This window comes from Larimichthys crocea, chromosome VIII (assembly GCF_000972845.2).
Source record: "Larimichthys crocea isolate SSNF chromosome VIII, L_crocea_2.0, whole genome shotgun sequence".
In the NCBI taxonomy this organism is placed as follows: domain Eukaryota; kingdom Metazoa; phylum Chordata; class Actinopteri; family Sciaenidae; genus Larimichthys; species Larimichthys crocea.
In genome coordinates, this window is record NC_040018.1 from 14,960,088 (window position 1) to 14,979,255 (window position 19,168).

At 39.7% G+C, this 19,168-nt stretch overlaps 1 protein-coding gene across 4 annotated transcripts in view; it reads left to right on the forward strand.

The window, feature by feature from the left end:
* Positions 1 to 19,168, forward strand: part of furina (furin (paired basic amino acid cleaving enzyme) a) — a 75,717-nt gene that overhangs the window by 19,943 nt on the left and 36,606 nt on the right. For all 4 annotated transcript variants that reach the window (XM_010741385.3, XM_010741369.3, XM_010741394.3 and 1 more), the window contains exon 3: positions 15,885 to 15,983. In XM_010741385.3, the coding sequence (XP_010739687.1) occupies positions 15,885 to 15,983 (99 nt within the window). The remainder of the gene's footprint in view (positions 1 to 15,884; positions 15,984 to 19,168) is intronic.

The following is a 19,168-nucleotide window of genomic DNA, read 5'->3' on the forward strand; positions in this document are numbered from 1 at the left end:
GTTACTTTATTGAAATTTGATAAATCTTGCACTTATTTCACAGTTTAAGTGCCTTTTTAATGCCTGTGCAGCTCCAACTGTGTGTGATTTTAACTGATTTATAGAAGGTGTTCATACGGAACTGATACTCAAGCTGACATGTGTTTTAAAAGTGAGATCATGACCACACATTTCATGTCCATTATGGTAATTTACACACATTTGAAAATAATTAGGAAATGCTGCCTTTATTGCTTTATTCAAACTTCAGCAGAGCAGACATTTTGCTGTAAACATAAATGTTATACACATACGAGAACTCTCACAACCCTGAAATGTCCATATTCCTGCCGTATTCACCACTATGTGCAGGAAACCAACTGCATCGGAAAGACTGAAGAGGTTGTTTTGTGAGAAGTGTCCATCTGCTTGGATCTGTTTCTCTGGAAGCTGCCTCAGCTCAGCTCAGGGAATGTTACCAATGTTTTGGACAGGATACTGTGGTGGCTATAGTTGGTGAGCCTCAGTGACTCGCTCTCATTCCCAGGGCATTGGTCCAGATGACTTCGGCTCTCGTTCCCCTCAGTGGAGATACTCGCAGGTTTCCCTCGGAGTCTAGTGCTGCCATTCCTTGACTTTCCAATACACAAAGTAAACCAGGAGAGCTGCAATTATGGTGCGTTGGAAAGAGCTGAGTCCTGTGCTGAGTTAAGCTCTTCCCAACAAGTGGGTTCAGTGTTTAGTCCACAGAAAACAGTCAGCCTCCCACTGCTTTCCAGACCTATAATACTAGCTGTTTATGAAAGAATCTCTCTCTCCCCCTCTGTCTCTCTCTCCTCGCCCACCCTCACGCACACATAACAGTCTGGAACCTTTTATTATCCTTATTTTGGCACCAGGTCGGCTTGTTCGTCTATTTTGGGACTGTTCTTCATTTTTTTTGTTGTTCCAGCATACTATTACATCAGAAACTGATGTGACTCGTTCCTTTTAGTTTACAGGAAACATGTATTGTTGTATGGATAGACACAATTACACACTAAGATAGAAACTTCTAGGAACTTTAGTCATTCTACCGCAGTAATCATATTTCTCCCAAAATGGATAATTATTATACATTTTTAGTAATCCTATCAAAATCTGCATGTCGTTCCATAAATAACACGTTGAACACGGAGTCTAAGAATCTTCAAAGGACCCAGCATCAGGTCGATGACTCTAGGAAATGTTTGTGGTCGGCTTTCCTGCCATTGTCCAGATGCCATGCAGCAGCGTGGTTTGGGCAGAGCGAGAGAGTGCTGAATCCAGCATTGTGGCAGTCAGATGGATACGGTCTGTGTGTTCAGAGCTTCAGAACGCAGCAGACTCTTTAAGAGAAAGGAATGTTCCCCTCTGTGGAGCACTGTGACCTGAAATGCCACCACAGGACACACACATACACTTACTGAGAAACCGGGAGGACAAAGAACAGGACACTATTTTATGTCAACATCAAACAGGGTCAAGTGTGTGATTTGTCAGTATATTGGGTAATCGTTCGCGTGACTGAACTTGTTTTTTTAAGTATTTATTGATCATCGTATCTTTGTTTTGAGCTAACAAGAAAAGGCTTATTTTTTCCTTTCCCTGTAAGTGTCCCTGTGGGCAGTGCTAGTACATAACTAAAGTACTGTATTCAGGTACCTGTATTTAACTTGAGTATTTCCATTTTACACTACATTCCTATCAGAGGAAAAATGTGTTTTACTCCACTACAATTGTGGCTTTTGTGATATTTACTTTTACATTTTTCCATACAAATCATAAATAACTTTTAGAATATGAAGCATATAAAATGTTACCATATAAATTAATAAGATTAAAGAAACATTATGGAAGATCTGGTGTTCTTATGATCTAAAACTAGTGAGTTAACAACTTTTCCAAGTTCACCTGATAACAAATCAGTGTAGCATCAAAATGATTTTAAATCTGGTGGTAGTTACACAATGTTGCTTTAAATAAATAGTCATTTCATCAATTAGTTGATTAGTCAATCCTCTAATCAAAAATGAATGAAACTGTTTGGATAAATACTGAACATTTTATGCTGTGTCTGTTAAATTATAGTAATCTTGTATTGAATTATGGGTAACATGTGACAGCATTTTACAAACAAAACAATAAAAATAATTTTTACCAGCCCTGCATAAAGTTCTAAGAAATTAAGGCATGCAATACGGTTATCATTAAATATACTATATACACTCAACTCAAAGTTTAATTTCTCTTTATTAAATACTCTTATTTGTAATACTTCACAGAAATCACTGAGATGTTTTGCCTGAGGATGTAGTGACATAGGTCTGTTTATATTAAGTTCAGTTACATTTTATTTTTCAAAGTATGACTAATTACCTTAGTTAGCTTGAAATAACTTGAGGTCCCCAAACTCTGCGAACCGATAACAATGTAAATCATCTCACTCATACAAAAGCAACAAAGCTAACAGGAGAGCGAGGGAGCTGTCAACCGCGTGCCGTACACGCTCACACAGTCTTGAGAAAAGCTCTGAACGTAAGTGAGAAAACAGCTGCGTGGGTGGACAGTGAGTGTGGAGGGACTTTAACAGCAGCCCGACAGGTAGGTTGGGATTTATAGGTCAGTGTTCACATTGAATCACTGTCATAAAAGTGTTAATTGTGGCAAGCAGAAGGTTTGCAGTGGCTGAGAGATGTGTGTTATATCATGCTCCATTGTCTTGAGCACTCACAGTTCTCCCAGTGTGTGTTAACCATGGCATAGCCTACCATTTAGCTCTATGTGTGGGTTGTTTTCAGTTTTAGCTGTGTGTAGTATTAGGATGTTGTGTGATTGCGTACTTTGCACAGCGGGGGCGATTGAGTTTCAGATTTTGATTTGAGTTCTATTTGTGTGTCTCTATGTTGAGGCTGTGACGATCAAAGTTGCCTCTGGGGAAAAATAACACATCCACAGGATGAACTGATGCTGTTGTAAGGTCACTGCCGGTACCAAGCAATGTGTGTTATGTGTGGCTCCACTGTTTTCATGCTCACCTGCTGAGAGTGAGATTGAGAAGGAGGTGGGGATGGAGAAAAGCACTCGGACGATGTGGAGCACATTCTGTTTCCGTGCGGACCAATCCAACAGTGCAGTTGTCTCTGCCATGCCATGCTGTTTAATGGCCATCTTTTCAGAGTATCCCATTTAGACCTGTGCCAAACACACTTGTGACTTTTCTCATGGCGTTATTGCGAATTGATTTGTCCTTCCAAGGTGTCTTTGAAAGAAAACAACATGAGCACATAGAATGGATGAAGTTTACTGTACTTACTACTTACTGTGTCCAACACACACTCTGCACAACACAACATCCAAACAGTGCTGTAATGACGAAACACCTGCAAAAATGAACATCTGTGAATTATAATTGATCAAATCAGGTCAAGCATACAGTTGCCTCTTCCAAACTGTAAGAATTCATTATCTGTATCTCTTTTATGGGAACTTCAATCTCTACAAAACAGCTGGCTCCAAAGATTGTTGGATTGAAACGTACACCAACAAGACATAGCTCAGCTCAGAGATACACACTTGGCACGCGTCTTAAAGTGGTCGTGGACGTTGAAGTTAGTCAATTGAGGGAGATGGATACTGTGCTCATAATTGCTTTTTTTGTAATTCATCTTGCACGCAGAGCTCTCTCACCACTCGTGTTATTTTATATAAAGTGTATTGATGTAGGACTTGATCGGGATGTTTTCTGTGCCAGCATCACATATAATATGCAAGGCAGTACACTGTCTATATACTCTCCACTGTCTGGAACGAGCGTGTGATTGATATCATTTTTGTGCCGGACCCAACAGCACTTAATTTGACATGGGAGCTGAAATAAAGGCAACCGTATCACATGAGTCTAATGTTCCTTGACAAGGCAGTGACTGCTTTTCATTCTCATAATGTAAATGAGCCTTGAGTTGTTTTGCGCCATGCTGCTGTCTACTATGAATAATTCTGTGTTGTAACGGCATTCAGAATCTTCTCCCGATTGCTGAATTATTTGGTTGGAAGAGCTTATTTGTTCATGCTGCCCAGGGAATGGAAATTATGAATAATTTTGTTGATCGACATTCACCCGCATAAATGAGCACATCAATATCAGATCGGGGGATGCAAAGCATTACGGTGTGAGCGGCAGCAGCAGTGTCTGCAGCTGGACCCAGTTTGCCTGTGACGCCTATGTTGATTTTCTTTCATAACATTAGAGAATGGAGGTAAAATAAGCCTTGATGGCCCATTGAAAACCCAATCCAGTTTCTCTCAAATAGACTCACTGCTTAGCTAATTTCAGTTTTACTTAATTGTTGTTGACAGTATTTTCACTCAGCTTCATTGTAAATAAAAGAGCACCATACTGATTAATGTTTGCTCATTATTCTCAGGGCATTACTTGCGTAATACACCAAACAGCCATGATTTAAGAAGCAAGGACAAGCTGCACCTTATGTTTCATTAACTTGTTTCACTGCGACCATTTCGCAGATAGCAGCTTAAAAGTGCCCTGTGGAGTTTTTGTTTGTCTTACATTGATTGTTGTCTCGCAAAAATTCACTGTGTGCATCTTTGAGGTCTTACAAAGGTCCTGACTAAATTTCATTCCTAATAAAACAAAGCTACTATTTCTTTAAGATTCAAGTCATACATTGTTTACATCCATGTTTCCTTTCAGGCAGGCTTATTCTTCCGTGACTTTGCCGGTTGTTGGTGCATTACTGCAGAGTAGTGTGAAACAATTGACTGTGTATCACATAATGCAGCATGCATGCATGTCCTGGTTGTGTGCAAAACGGAAACCCACATGTCGAAACATTACACTTTTGAAAGGCTTTTTCTGTCACTTCTGAACTGACACTTTTGGCATTTTGTCATGCAGTCGATGTGAACAAACAAAATAGTCAACACAGTTCAGTTAACACAACAACTTTATTTTCCATCTGAGAAGTTATTCAACAGCAGTTTACTATCCTTTTAAATGTCCAAAAAAAAAGATTCTGCAAAGTCCTTATCAGATCCAGTCAGCCATTAAGTGTTACATAAGACGGGGGTGTAAAAGCTTGTAACGCCTTCTTCAAAGATTGCAGAGATATTCAGGAAAATTATCTTTTACTTACAGGATGTCCTGAGATAAATATCGTGCTTTGAGAAACGGTCTGTGGCTGTTTCCTGGTACTGTTCACAGTTGTGATGCAGTTAATTTATGGGAAACTTTGATGTTGGCGTAGAGCTTAAAAACTGTAATCTCTACCTGGAAAAATGGGCGTGCTCATACTGTGCATTTACGCACTGCTGGTCATCTCATTGTGCCTACTGCACTGCCCTCAATAAGGGCAAGCCACTTATTAGGAACTGTTGTAGAAAAATATATTCATTTCACAGCCTTTTTTTCCCCTTGTTTGCTTGTTTCAGGACGTTTACGTGTGAGCAGTCACAGGATCAATTTTTGGCAACATCCATTTCTTGCCTATTGCTAGACGTTTATCTGTGAAATTGATGTTGGGACAGATTTAAACAGGAGGAGGAGGAAAAGTGTGTGTGCTTGTGTGCAAGCATGTGTGTACAAAGTGGCTTATAAGGCACCAGTTATTTATTATTAAATCAAATTGACCATTAAGTCTGGAGAGGATGATTTTGTCCAAATTAAGAGTTCGGTGAGAAAACTCCAGCTTGGAAAGTACAGCTAAGTAATGACTGAGGGGGTTGTCATTTCAGCCAGGATGACGTGCATGTCGAGGTGAGCTTGTGCCATATCAAATCTACATCAGTTATGTCTGGTTGGTGTCATGTTTTGAAAAAATAATGCAGGGCGTGGAAAAAAACAAGTTTTGCCTCCCTGAGGATAATCTCTTGTACAAGTCACCCATTTCTTATTGTAAAATGTTTTCTTTCAAAATCTCTCGTCCTCGACCAACAGACTGAACTGAACTTTAACCGATCTCCATGGAAACAACACTAACAAACAGTCACGGAGAGCTTCCCCTTTTCTATCTGTGCGGTGGATCTTGTTTTGTCATCCCTCTTTCTTTCACCCCACTTCACCTACAGCGCAGAGAGGAGGAGTACAAAGAGTCTGAGGATTTTTGTAGAGCGAGGGGGATCACGGGCTGTAATGTACTGTAGCCTCGGGCGTTGGCAGAAGCAGGACAGCGTTGTGGCTCAGTTTCATGGGAGCGGTGTGCAGCAGGACACATTGAAATAACCAAAGCAGCACTAATAAGTAAGAGTTGTTTGAAATACTGTATTTTCAGTCTTGATAGATGAATATTATCCTTGTCGGTCAGTTTCTTTTCTCGTTTTTACTCAACAAATCTGCCAAATGAAATCACAACTACAGCAAAAATGGAAGTACTTTTTTCTTTACTGAGTGCACTTTACATTAAAATGGAAAGTCCTTCATCTACAAATGTGGAAGCATTATGTCCTCTTCTGCTACTGTTCACCTTAGGGAGACCCTCATGACAGTCCATTAAATTGAAGCGCAGCTACCTGTGGTGGGTGCAGAGACAAAAGTGCCCAGTCCTCTATGGAGGGAGAAGACAATGATGGAAATGTTTTAGATGGAGAGTTGTTAGGAAATTAACAGAGTGCGGCTTCCTCAAATGGCCCCTGCAGTCCTTCATTTGGGGTCGGAAGAACCTGTTTGGTATTTCTGTCCAGCAGCAGTGCTCTATCAGTGCTCAGAGAGCAAAGGGAGGAGATAAAATTAGACACCAGAGTTAAATCTTATTAGCCCCTGTCCCACTGGCAATCACCTTTTGATCCGTCTTCATTGTGTGTGTGCGTGTGTGTGTGCGTGCATGTGTGCGTGAGAAGGATGGTGGGGAAAATCGCAACAGGTTATTAATGAGATGTTATATTTGAAATGACTCTCACAGGTACGTGTGTCCTTGCACTCTTTGCATTTATAGCTCAGGCACTCCTTCGCCAATTTTTACGCACTGCTAGCTTTATAGAAAAGGCTTCAGGATTCAGCTGTCAAACTTATCGCCAGGGATATTAAACACTAAACTGACTTTGAAAAATCTTGAAATGCTTGAAACCTATCATGTGATCTGTTTCTAAAAATGTAAAAACAGAAATCAAGTGATGACGCTAAACAATTTCTGCATCATCGTTTAATACAGTGCTGTAATCTCAGGCCCTGCTCGTATCTTGAGGCTCACCGCTGTATTAACATCACCGCTCATGCTTATTCATCAGCGCACATTAATGCGGTCCAGCCCAGGATTTTATGCAGCGTGCTTTCATGTCTACTTATATAATGGCGTTTATTCCAGCACTCCTGGCAGGGGGCCCTTGGGGCTGTGAGGCAAACTACCTCAGTTGAAATGCCAATGAATTCATGGCGAATCTTGCCCGCCTTTCTCATCACTGTCACTCTTTACTTCGTCCTACGTGAAGCAAAAATAACTTCAAGGAAAACTTAGTCATTGCATATACTATCTGCTTTTCAGGATTTTTTTTTTTTTTTTTTTACAGTCCCCCGAAAATATGAACACACACACACACAAGAACAAAAGATCATTTTAAAATTTGGAAATTTGCAAATTGATGTTTATGTACTTTGTGCGTTATTGCTCCTTGCACTTTGGTCTTATAGTATTCTAGCACATAACTTAGCTTAAAACTATATAGTGTCATATGTACACTTTGACATCCTATATCTTGACTGTTAAATCTCTAACAGGGAGCTTTAGAGGTGCTTTAGACCATTAGACAGAGCCGGGATAGTGGTTTGCCCATTCCCAGTCTTTGTGCTGTGCTAAGGTAACTGTCACTGGCTGTAGCGTCATATTTCCCAGATAAGATAAGCTGAGTGAATCAGTTTTTATATAACTATTTGCAAGAAAGTAAGTGTGTTTCCTGAAATGTTGAATGATTCTGAAAGCAGAATAAAGCTGAGAATGCGTAATACTCAAATCAATATACTGTATGAGGAAAAAGATTTAGACAAACAAACAACAAAAAACAAACAAACAAGGTAAGTTAAATTAACCTTAACCCAAAATGCCCCCTCAATATCTCAGCTTTAAAGAGTAGATTGTTTTTCCTTATGTTGGTGATTTTTACTGCACTGTTTAAAACAGATTCAGAGCTCAGATTAGATTTAGTATTCCCTCATGGTGTCAAAAGCAATCATACACATTGCACACCCAGGGACAAAACTGACTCCCTTGTGATAAAAACCTGCTTCCTCCCAGTCCCTCTCCAATTTCCTCCATCTCAGTTCAGCTTTCTGTCTCTTTCTTTCTATCTCACGTACACACACACACACACACACACACACACACACACACACACACACACAAACAAACACACACACACACACACACACACACACACACACACACACACACACTCTAACTGGGTAACTAGCGATGGATACAGTTGAATTCCTCCACTAATGAGGATGAGCTCATCAAGGCATCTGCATGAGCGTTGACGACGTGTTTGGAAAGATTATCTCTGAACTGTTAATGTGACTCTAATAAGGGCGAGCTTGATTTCCGTCATACTGATCACGAAAAGTTAATTTCTGCCTCAACAGATTCTCTAATCAATCTCCGTGATCAGAGATTCATCACGTTGGATGTTCTGACACTGATCACTCAGTGGACTTGTTAATGATGCATTGTTTTTGAAAATCCTTTAGTTAGGAATTCAATTTCTCCTATTGAAAAACTGAAAATCTCAATAGACACGGCGTAAAGGCACGGGAGTAGGGCACAGCAAGTGTGTCATTGCATCAGTAGGGTTAATTCGGGCTCTTTGAAAGGTGAGATGTGTCTAAGTGTTGATACTGCAGAGTAAACAGATTTGTATCTACACTATAAATTGAGATTATTTATCTGCTCAATTAGAAAAAAATAGATTTCATAAAATTTGTAAAGCTGATGTATAAAGATATGAAGAGCATACATCCTTCTGTTTTGTGCAGGCCCTTATTGTTCTGTTTTCTCCCCACATGCATATGGTTAAATCAACCCCTGAATCTTTTTTTATTTTATAAGCAGGCTGTTACACACACACACACACGTTTTTCATTTGTATATTAATAAAAGAGTCATTTGTCGAGCTTGAGCAGCAGTTTTTCTCCATCATTTAAGGTTGAAAGGTTTAATGCATTAGCCCCCTTTTTGAAGACCACATGAATTAGATTTGCTGTCGCTCTCTGAACAGGTTACGCCCGAAGACTTGGCCTCTGAAGGACATTATGTTGGATTAGTGCCGTTTTTTTACATTGTTCAGAGGCACTGCAGCGGCCTGGGTTGTGATTACATAAAAATGAATTGGGCAGAGTTTTAAATATTAATGAAAATAAAATATTATTTGGGGAGTGATGATCGACGTTGCAGCACCTCCACTGCCATCTGAATTAAATTAAGTAATAAGGCGAGCTGTAGCATCAACAGATGTACTGTATTTCTGCCTGGATGAGAGAAAACGAGACTTTTTCTGTTACTAGTGAAGATCGTTAGTGAAAAGCCTGCACCCCAAGTTTCTTCTTTGTCAGATGATGAATTTCAAGATCTGCAGACCAATTCTTTGAAAGCCACATCAGTTACAGTTAAAACCCAACTTCCCTTTTACAAAGTCAGCCGTCCTTTGGACCTCCACCAAATTGCATATGATAGCGGAGGAATTGATTCTTCCTTGCAGATGGTGTCAATTCATAGAATGGAGCAAGTAATTGATGGCTTTCTTTCTTTCTAACAGCACTCTCTGAAGACACGTAGAAGTTATTTTATGATTTAAATCCTCCAAGAAGTGAATAATACCACGATCACGACTATGAGACCAAGACCCTTTTAGGTATGTCTTGTGTTTTGATGAAACAAAGCAGAGTGACGTGACTTGAGCTTTAACGTACCAAATTCTTATCTCTGAAAGGCAGCAAGAGATTGAACCAAGTAAAACGATTTTATATCGACATATTGAAGAGTTCCCCGCTGATCTCAGTTGCCTCTTGTCTAAAGGAGCACGTCTCTGCTCTGAGAGGTTATTCTCAAAAACACTTCTCATACTGAGGTCAGAGCGACTCAGTCAGAAACTCTTTTCACTGAGATGCCGTCTGACCCCACCCTGAGGCTAAAGTTCATCTCACACAGTAAGCCAGCTCTGCACTGGTGGGGTAGTGAACGTGTTCAATCGTAGGCCAGTGGGTCATGGCTATTCTTTCCTTTTTACCACCTCAATACATTTTTTCAAAGACAGATACAGAAAATAAAACATTTGATAGTATCGCTAAAGGGAAGACATCCATAACCCTGACTAAATATCCACAACTTGTCTAATCAAGTCGCTGGCCATGTAGTCGGTGGGAAAACTATATAGCGGATTGCGACTGTACTCCTCAGATGTATTGACTTTTCTGTAATTCATGATGATAGCTGGTACAAAATTTGCAACACTGGGGCTGTGGTGTTTCAAATCCTGCACTGCGTATGTGTGCAGTCTTGTTCTTATATGACTTTACCCTTGCAGTACCATGAAGACTTTGCTGTGTAGAGTTAGTCATCTGAGGACAGCTCTCATCGACCCGTGAGCTAACAGCCCTGCAGCAGTTCTGCCATGACACTGTAAACTTTTTTTTTTTTTTTTTTATACACAATCATCCACTCCATAAAATCGAGGTATGCTGCAGTGGAAGAGTCGTACTAATGCAGACCCAAGGAAGATGAAGCATACGATTGGCTGATATTTGTGTTTTTATTATTATTAGTAATTAGAAATATGCAAACAAATAATGGTTACCTCTCCTCTTTGCAGTTTTTTTACTGTTATATTGTGTTCTCAGATGTTTGCCATAAAGATAAGCAGCAAGTAGTGTTTTATTTGACTACATCAGCGTATTTGTCTTTGTTCTGTACTCTGGACCTACACGTTAATAGATTGTCTTGGGATTTGCCAGTGTTGCACCACACACAGTATCATTTCATTTTACTTTTAACTTTAATCACATTGAACGTGAAATTACTTCTCCGCATTTAACCCATCCAGGCTGGCACCTGTTGGAACACGCACATGCACAGGGTCACACACTCAAATTGACAGATTCACTGGGGCGGTGGGCATGGGGGGTATGGTGCCTTGCTCAAGGGCACTTTGTCAACATTAAAGGTCTGCCAACAACTGTTTAGGAGTGCTGTAATCCTCACCTCACCTTATAACACATACTCCATCATCTGGTCAAATCACCACACAACTCATCCGCCAGGCTGGTGGAGAACAGTGGAAACACAAGCACAACCAGCGACAATAGCTTGACTTAGGGATTGTTAAGTTTGTATAGTGGAAAGTCAACAAAGAGATGACTTTTGAGCTTAAAAAATATTACTGAGTCCTTGGTCATGAAAAGGTAAAGGCTTCATTTTCTTGATTTTTCTTTTTTCTTGATGCAAGACGAGACCAAGGTCAGGTGTAGACTGATAAGTGGAACTGAAGGGTTCTGCCTGAAGAGAGAGGTCTTCAGGCTTTCCTCTCTATAGTGTTGACCTGAGGTGGAAGGTTATTTCACTAGGGAGCCACGCTGATGCAGAAATTTGTACCGGGTGGCTGATAGCAAGGGCGCAGAAGCTGAAAGCTAATCATCTGCAAACAGCAGAGCAAATAGGACAAGGTAATCTTCTGGTAAGCAGAAGAATTTATTTGCTGTGCACATCAACAAGAGTAGGATTTAAGACCGAAGGAGGTAATATTGTCAGCCAAAGGCACAAATTGAAGGATTATTATAAAATAGACGTTCTAAATCTTTTAAATGCATCCTATGTTTTTGCACAACAGCTTATTATATTGTGCGGCGATGGAGGCATGATAATCACATGATGCTTAACGATCCCCGGAAAAGAAAATTCTGGCTTTTGTGAACAATCACCCTCACTCAGCTACAAAACCATTCACGCTTTGTTTTGTGTTGTTTATGTCCGAGGGGCTTGAAGTGAGGCCCTCTGGCTGAACGATGGTCACTCTAATCACAATGTCAACTTTCTGCCTCCCCTCCGTTGTAGATATTGAAGTCATGGGGGTATTTCCAAACTGTCCTCCCAACTCAAATACTCCATATTTCACTGTCTTATTTAATCCACTTGTTTTTGTCAACACCATAAAATTGACTAATCTAACTTCTTCAGAACAATCGAGGTAAACGACTGTGCCAAGAATCATAATCTGTATTTACTGTATAAACACAGTAGAGGAATGTGGCCGGCAGCTTGTTGAGAATGCACAGTGTGTTGATAAATAAGGAAGCTTGAGTTTTCCTTGTAAGGCTCTATAAACTTAATAGTTTATTCCTGGATTATTTAGGTGCACTTAGACGCATTTTCTGCTTTACAAATGACCATTTCATCTACATCTGTGTACAACTGTGCAGTGTAAAGGCTACTAAAACTGCTTATTTAGCTCATGGTTCCTATCAAGTACATACATAACATCACTGCCAAATAAAACTAAAGGTTAATGAGAAAAGAGAGATGGAATGGCTGCTGTAGGATGAATAATGAAAGGGTGGAGAAAACAATGAGGAGAGAACATGTAATGACTAAATGTAGTTTGGCAGAAAAGCAGACCAGCTGTGCAAACCCATTTTCAGGTGTGTGGGGGCAGATCGGTCTGCACTGCCCTGCTTTTAAAGAAATTGTTGGTTATGTCCAGCTGCCACTGTGGTGCTCTGTGCCCCCCGCTCTACCCCATTCACCGCACTGAGTAATTAGACTCCGGCCTCATTATATAAACAAGTTGCTGAACTATTTTAGGAGTTTGCCTAAGTCTCATTTTCCCAATTTATCTGAACTCCCTGGTGCGCCAACAAAATATGGTAATGCTGTACATCCCGATACACCTAAATCAAACACAGTTGAATGTTAAAGGAAAGGAAATGTGCCATGATTGATGCATCTTTGGTTTAACTACAATAATGATCTCCCTCAAGCAGAATCCAAAATCCACAGTCTTTGTTCTTGACATTCATTGCTCCATATGGAAAACGGTTTCGTATCATTTTATTGCAGCTCTCAAACCTCCTTCCCAATTTGTCTCCAGACATTGTTTGGCTCTTTGTAAAACATAATTGTGTCAACAGTCACAGGAGATGAGACACCAGACCTTTTTGATAAGTGCTTTCCCACAAGGTAAATTTGGCAGGCGGGGAGGGAGCAAAAACATGCAAACAAACCAGCAGACAGTAATTTTCCACTGTCTGTCACAGTGCATTTTAATGAGTTTGATGGATTAATGCCTCACTTCAGGAATAGGCCACTCGGAGAGCGCCACTTAAGCCTGTTGTGCTCTATCAGTGCTCAGCTTATCGCATCAGTAATGGTCACTCACAACTTGTGATCCGTGCGTTTTCCACATCATTTTTCCCTCTAAATGTCTTTGTCGTAAATGGGCCCCCTTTTTTCCCCCAGTGGAAAGCAGTTAGCTCCACAGAAACAATGTGGTCCTGAGATTAAATGGTTGAAAACATTTGAAGTGTTGTTGCTGATTGCAAATGATGATTGAGCTGCAGGGTGGACATTTAGCAGGAGTGGAATGGACTGAGTGAAGTGAGAATGTGTGCGTATGCGCATATGTTGGAAACAGTTGAACTGTTTTTATGTGAGGTGACCTGGACCTCTGGATAGACGTTTGTAGGAGGGTCTGTCTTGGAATAAATTTTCCTCTTGACTCGTTCTTGTTGTGGTAGTTGTTGCAAGTATCCATACAAAAGGTTTTATCTATTTCTAAAATGTATTTTCTCAAAGAATTGTGTTCATCATCAATATGTGATGTACAGCACACATTTACCCATCAGACAGAGATTTCCTACATTACCCAGCATTACTTTTGACAACCTCCAGATGTTTGTGAGCTTATCAGCTCTCCTTAAGAGTGTAGATTGCAATTATCTGAGATGGAAAATAGAAAGCATTTTTTTTCTGTTGAAGGGAAACCCTGCAAGGGGCTGCATTACAATCTGTTCAGTCTAATACCGGTGGACACATTGAGGTCTGTGTCATCTTCAATGAATTGGATAATGTACTGTAATTTGAGGAGTTTAGAAAAGTTGTTTCTGCTTTATTCATATTTTTTGACGTCAAAACCTGATGTTCAACTCCTTTTTATTAACTGACATTATGCTGTCAGATATCATGCCTAATAGAATGTCAAAATACCTTGTATCAACAAAATGGGCCCAGAAATGCCAGATGCATCACAGATAGCTTCTTTTTTGCTTTAAACTATGAGAAGTTATCTTCAAAAACATTCACTGCACGGATGAACAAACTGCAAATACATTGTTTTCGAGTATATCTTTTCATCGGTTAGCGTTATTTAGAGTAGCTTAATGGATCCTGCTACTCTCCACCCATGTCTTTAATCAGTGTCCCACCTCCCGGGCTTTTTCCTCGGATAACACAATGGACCCACTCCCTGCTCCTCCTCAGAGAACGGACTCAGCTAATGCCTTTTGGATGTAAGCGTTGTATCCCCTTTTATATCCTGACTTTTTTCTTTGGTGTTATTCTTTAATGGTTACACACACACACTCACACACACACACACACAGAGCTGTGGTGGTGGTTCCACCTCTGTGCTGAATATCACTGTAAAGTGTGTCTTCCCTCTTGGTTATTGCCTCCCTATTGTCCACCGGCTTTGTGTGCAGGGGCTCTTTGTGTCAGCCCGGCTGGAATCGGCCTGTTTACTATGATTAAATGGGAGCAAAGGAGGTTGGTGGACTGAACCGTGACTCCTTTTAGAGTGAAGGAAAGTCGCAGTACACGCTGCAGTAGCTTAGCTCTACATCGACCTTTGCTGGGACGAAAAGCATCCCATTCTGGTGACAAAAATGTTTGTATCGTCCTCTCCTTTTTCTTTACGTACACCACATCTTCATATATGTTTATGCAGTCCATAATTATGTAACTCAACACATCTAAAATCAGTACGCAATGGTAATTTTTTTTTTATAACTCAGTCTAATTGCATTTCCCCATTGTCTCTTTAGTGAAATCATTAATTAAAATTTCAGAGCATATGGAGCTGTTAACGCCACCTGAGTACCTTTATAGACGTCTGATTGGTTTGCTGGTAAACACAGTATTTAACGCTGAATGTAAAATGTTTCTGTGGACATATGTTTTCCTGGCTGACAGCTGCAGGTATTCTGCGCTGTCTTAGTGTAGATTAGGAATGCAACATTTCCAATTAAAGAATGAATCTAAAATTACCCAAAGAATTTAAATTGCATTGATAGAAATTAGTAGAAAAGCAAGCTGATCCCATTAGAGACTATAACCATCAACTGTTACTGACGAAATTGTTCTCTTGTTCTCCGTCAATCAATTAGTTGGGTAGCTATTGATCTGCTTGTTTGTATATCACCACTCACGATTAATGAGCTTGATTACACCGTGTTAATAACTGGACTGAGCACTGAGAATAATGGGTCAGGTTTGGGTTTTCTCACAGGGGAATATGTTGGCATCAGGAATTGGAGGGAGGTTATTGGGAATGAAGATGGAAACATGGGTTTGGGGTCAATGAAATAAATTTACAAATGGTTTATTTATAGATTCTTTTATTTATTACATGTTTCGATCCAGGAAGTGTGAAGGTCAGATGTTCACATTCATGTTTCTTTCAGACCATGTCAGGTAGTCTGGATCTGATGGGTCTCCATTTTAATTGCATTATGAGTACTGAATGCAGCTAACAAGACAAGTGGTGTGTTCGTATCATGTACCACAGTTACATGATACTAGGGTGATTTAATACTTCCTTGAAGCTTTTTTTTACATCCAGATAACATAAATGACCTTGTGATAACTGATCATATCTCTATCTATCTGTCTTTTCAGGTATTCGGTGACTATTATCACTTCAGGCATCGTACAGTGGTGAAAAGATCTCTGTCAGATCACAGGGGGACACAAGTCCGTCTACTAAAAGATCCGAAGGTAAGAAGTTTATTTCAGAGGCTGCAGTTTTCTGATGTTGATGCAGTTTATTGATGTTTTGGAGTGTGTGTGTGATGAGATGTGTCTCTATACTTGTAGTGTTATCTGAGTGGTGGTTGTGGTGTTGTCATTATTGTAGCTATGGATAACATGGTCAGATCTCTTTACTGAAACAGCTATTTGGAGTCCTTCTGTTTATTCTGCGGTTGAGTCAATAAACACTATTGTTTTTTTTTGTTTTTTTAAGTCAATGTCAATAGAGCCTGAATGATACAGGATTTTTATGCAGGGATAACATGGATCATCAGGTTTTACACAGACTTGTAGAGTCCATGTCAGATCCCTTTTGAAAAAACCTTAAATGTACTACTGTGACTCCCTCTTTTACGGATGCAGCATACAGGCAGGAAATTTGCATACACAAACAAATACGGAGGAGAGTGAATGTGACACAGGACAGGATATTTCCAAACAGAGGAGGAAGTTGAGACAAAACAACCAGCTCGTACCTAAAAGAGGAGCTACTTCTGTCACATTAGACATAGTTTTGCTGTGGAAAAAAACCACACACACTCAGGACAGAAAACTGTACTCAGACCCAAAAAACACCACTAACATCTTTATCCACCTACACAAGAATCATGCCAAACCGTACGGACAGAGTCTATGGATGAAACCAACAATGGTGCTACAAGTGCTCATAACAAACCCCACACTTAGATGTTGCAAGAGGCTTTTATCTGCACAACATCATAATGCAAAGAGATGGAAAGAGATAACAGCTGCTGTGGTATCTTACAAGTGCAAATAAATTATAAGTTTAATCAGAAATATGCCTTTCAGTTTGGTCATTTAGTATAAACAATTTAAGATAAGTTATACTTTATTACCCCAGAGGGAAAACTTGGCTTGGGAAATAGTGCTACACACAGCTGCAATCAACTTAAATACATCATGTAGCCCATAAAGCAGAACAACAAAGACACTGATAAATTACATACAAAATAAAAAAGATATTTAAAATGCATAATGCATTTAAAATGTTTTTTGATACGGACCCTCCTCTGTGGATGAAAATAGTTCCTCCTACTTCACTCACAGAAATTAAAACTTCACATCTGTATTTTCCCGCAGTTGGAGAGTTTGAGGTTAGTTTGAAAATGACTCTGTGTCCTAGCCCATTGGGAAGGACAAAGGGAGAGAGTGTGAAATTAACATTTATAGCTGTGGGAATAAAATAAAGTGTATGGCTGAGAAAGATGATGGATGACTACTTTTTGAAGAACCTTCTATGAAAAATACCTTCAACCTTTTAAAAATACACTCATAAAAATTGACTGACTGAAAGGAACAATATAACAAATAGGGTAGTTTGAAAGCTCTGATGTCTTTGTTTTTGAGTCTTCTTAACCACTGAAATTGCTAAATATCTCACAGTAAAGTAAATACACCTGAAGCAAACACATCTACAGTGCTTGGCAAACTTATTTCAAAGTCGAGGGGAGGTGACGTTTGTAAGTAAAACTACACCTGTCAGAATATCCCAGAGTTGAAAGTGATGTAAATGCAGTCGAAACCCTTCAAAAATATTTCTTTATTGTTACATAAGATGACAATATGAAAGCTTAAATCTTTGAAGATAACTTCAAATGACTTAAATGGTTACCATGCAAGGTTGTCGCCATCTGGAACAATTTGGGCTTCAATGCCCAAAGACACTTTGAGGAACTAGAGATCGAACTGCCAACCCTGTATTTAGTGGGCGCCCTTCTCTACCTTATGATTAACAGCTGTTTATTACTCGACAAATCACTGCAGCTCTAAAGAACTATAAAAACATTAATCATGTCAGTCAAAGTGTGTTTTGTGAACACCAAATACATTTTAACTGACATTGTTCTATATCCAGGGTATCCGCGGGGTCTTAAAAGGTAGTAAATCAACTTAGTGAAAATTAAGGCCCTTAAAAAGTATTAAATGTCTGATTGCAGGGTATTATTTCTTTTAAAGAATAGCACGTGATTTGTTGTAAGTCTGTATGTTAAAAGTTTGCCAGAATTAACTACGTAGACTGTCGTAGCGACTTCTCCGTCGCTATTTCTGTCAATTAGAGTTCAGAGGCCAGTTATGAGATCAATGTATATCCGAGGAGCGGGGTGATGTTTTTGTTGTCACACACTGGTATTGTTTACAGTGTGTGCATGACCCACACCGGAGCATCGGCGCTAAAGTTTAGCTGCTTGACTAGCATGGACTCGTCACAGAGATGTGATGTAATTTTGAGACTCGGTTTCAAAATTACATCACAGTAATTTTACTCAACTTTTTTTTTTTTTTTAAAGATAATTTTTTTGGCCTTCATGCCTTTTTAGCAGAAGTAGCGTAACTCAAATTATCTAGATGGATCTACCTACAATGTTCAGTTGACTGACAACTTGATGGGAGAGCAGCCATTAATATCAAATTTTTGTGCTGCTAGTATGCTCAGTACACCGCTCCAATCGAGTCCCACCACCAGTAAAACTTCCACTGCAGCCATCGCATCTCTGAAAGTCGCTTTGGATAGAAGCGGCAGCTAAACGACTAAATGTAAATAACTAATGGATTGACAGTAACAGTGTGCGTGCCCTCCCATTTATTGATCCTGTTTTTGCTAGGTATTTAAAGGTATTAAGTGGTAATAAATTTAACCTCAGGATTCCTGCATAAACCCTGATATTACTATGTAACTTTTATGGTTTCCTATAATATTTTAGGTAATGTCCCTTATTGTTATTGGGAGTATTAGAAGGGTTGTTGTTATGACGGGAAGGTTTGGACTGAATTCAGACAGCCTCTCCTCATCCGCAGTAAAATAAAACATGCACCTTTGACAGCAGTGCTTCAGAGCAGCTGTGTACCTGTTAGATGTCACAGAAACAAAGACAAAACAGTCACTTTAAAAAAACAAAAAAAAAGAGGAAAATGCTGGAGCAACCTTTCTTGCATCATTCGCTGACACTTGCTGTCAATGTGAAGATTATTAATTGGAAATTCTGGCTGCTTTATATTTGTTTGTGCCCCTCTGAGGTTCACTGGCTGACAAGTCAAGTGTTTTAACATAGTGTAGTTGGGTGCTTTTGACAGCTGGCATACCCAGAGCACCATGGGTTCCAATGAACAATGAATCTGAAATGGCTCAGGCT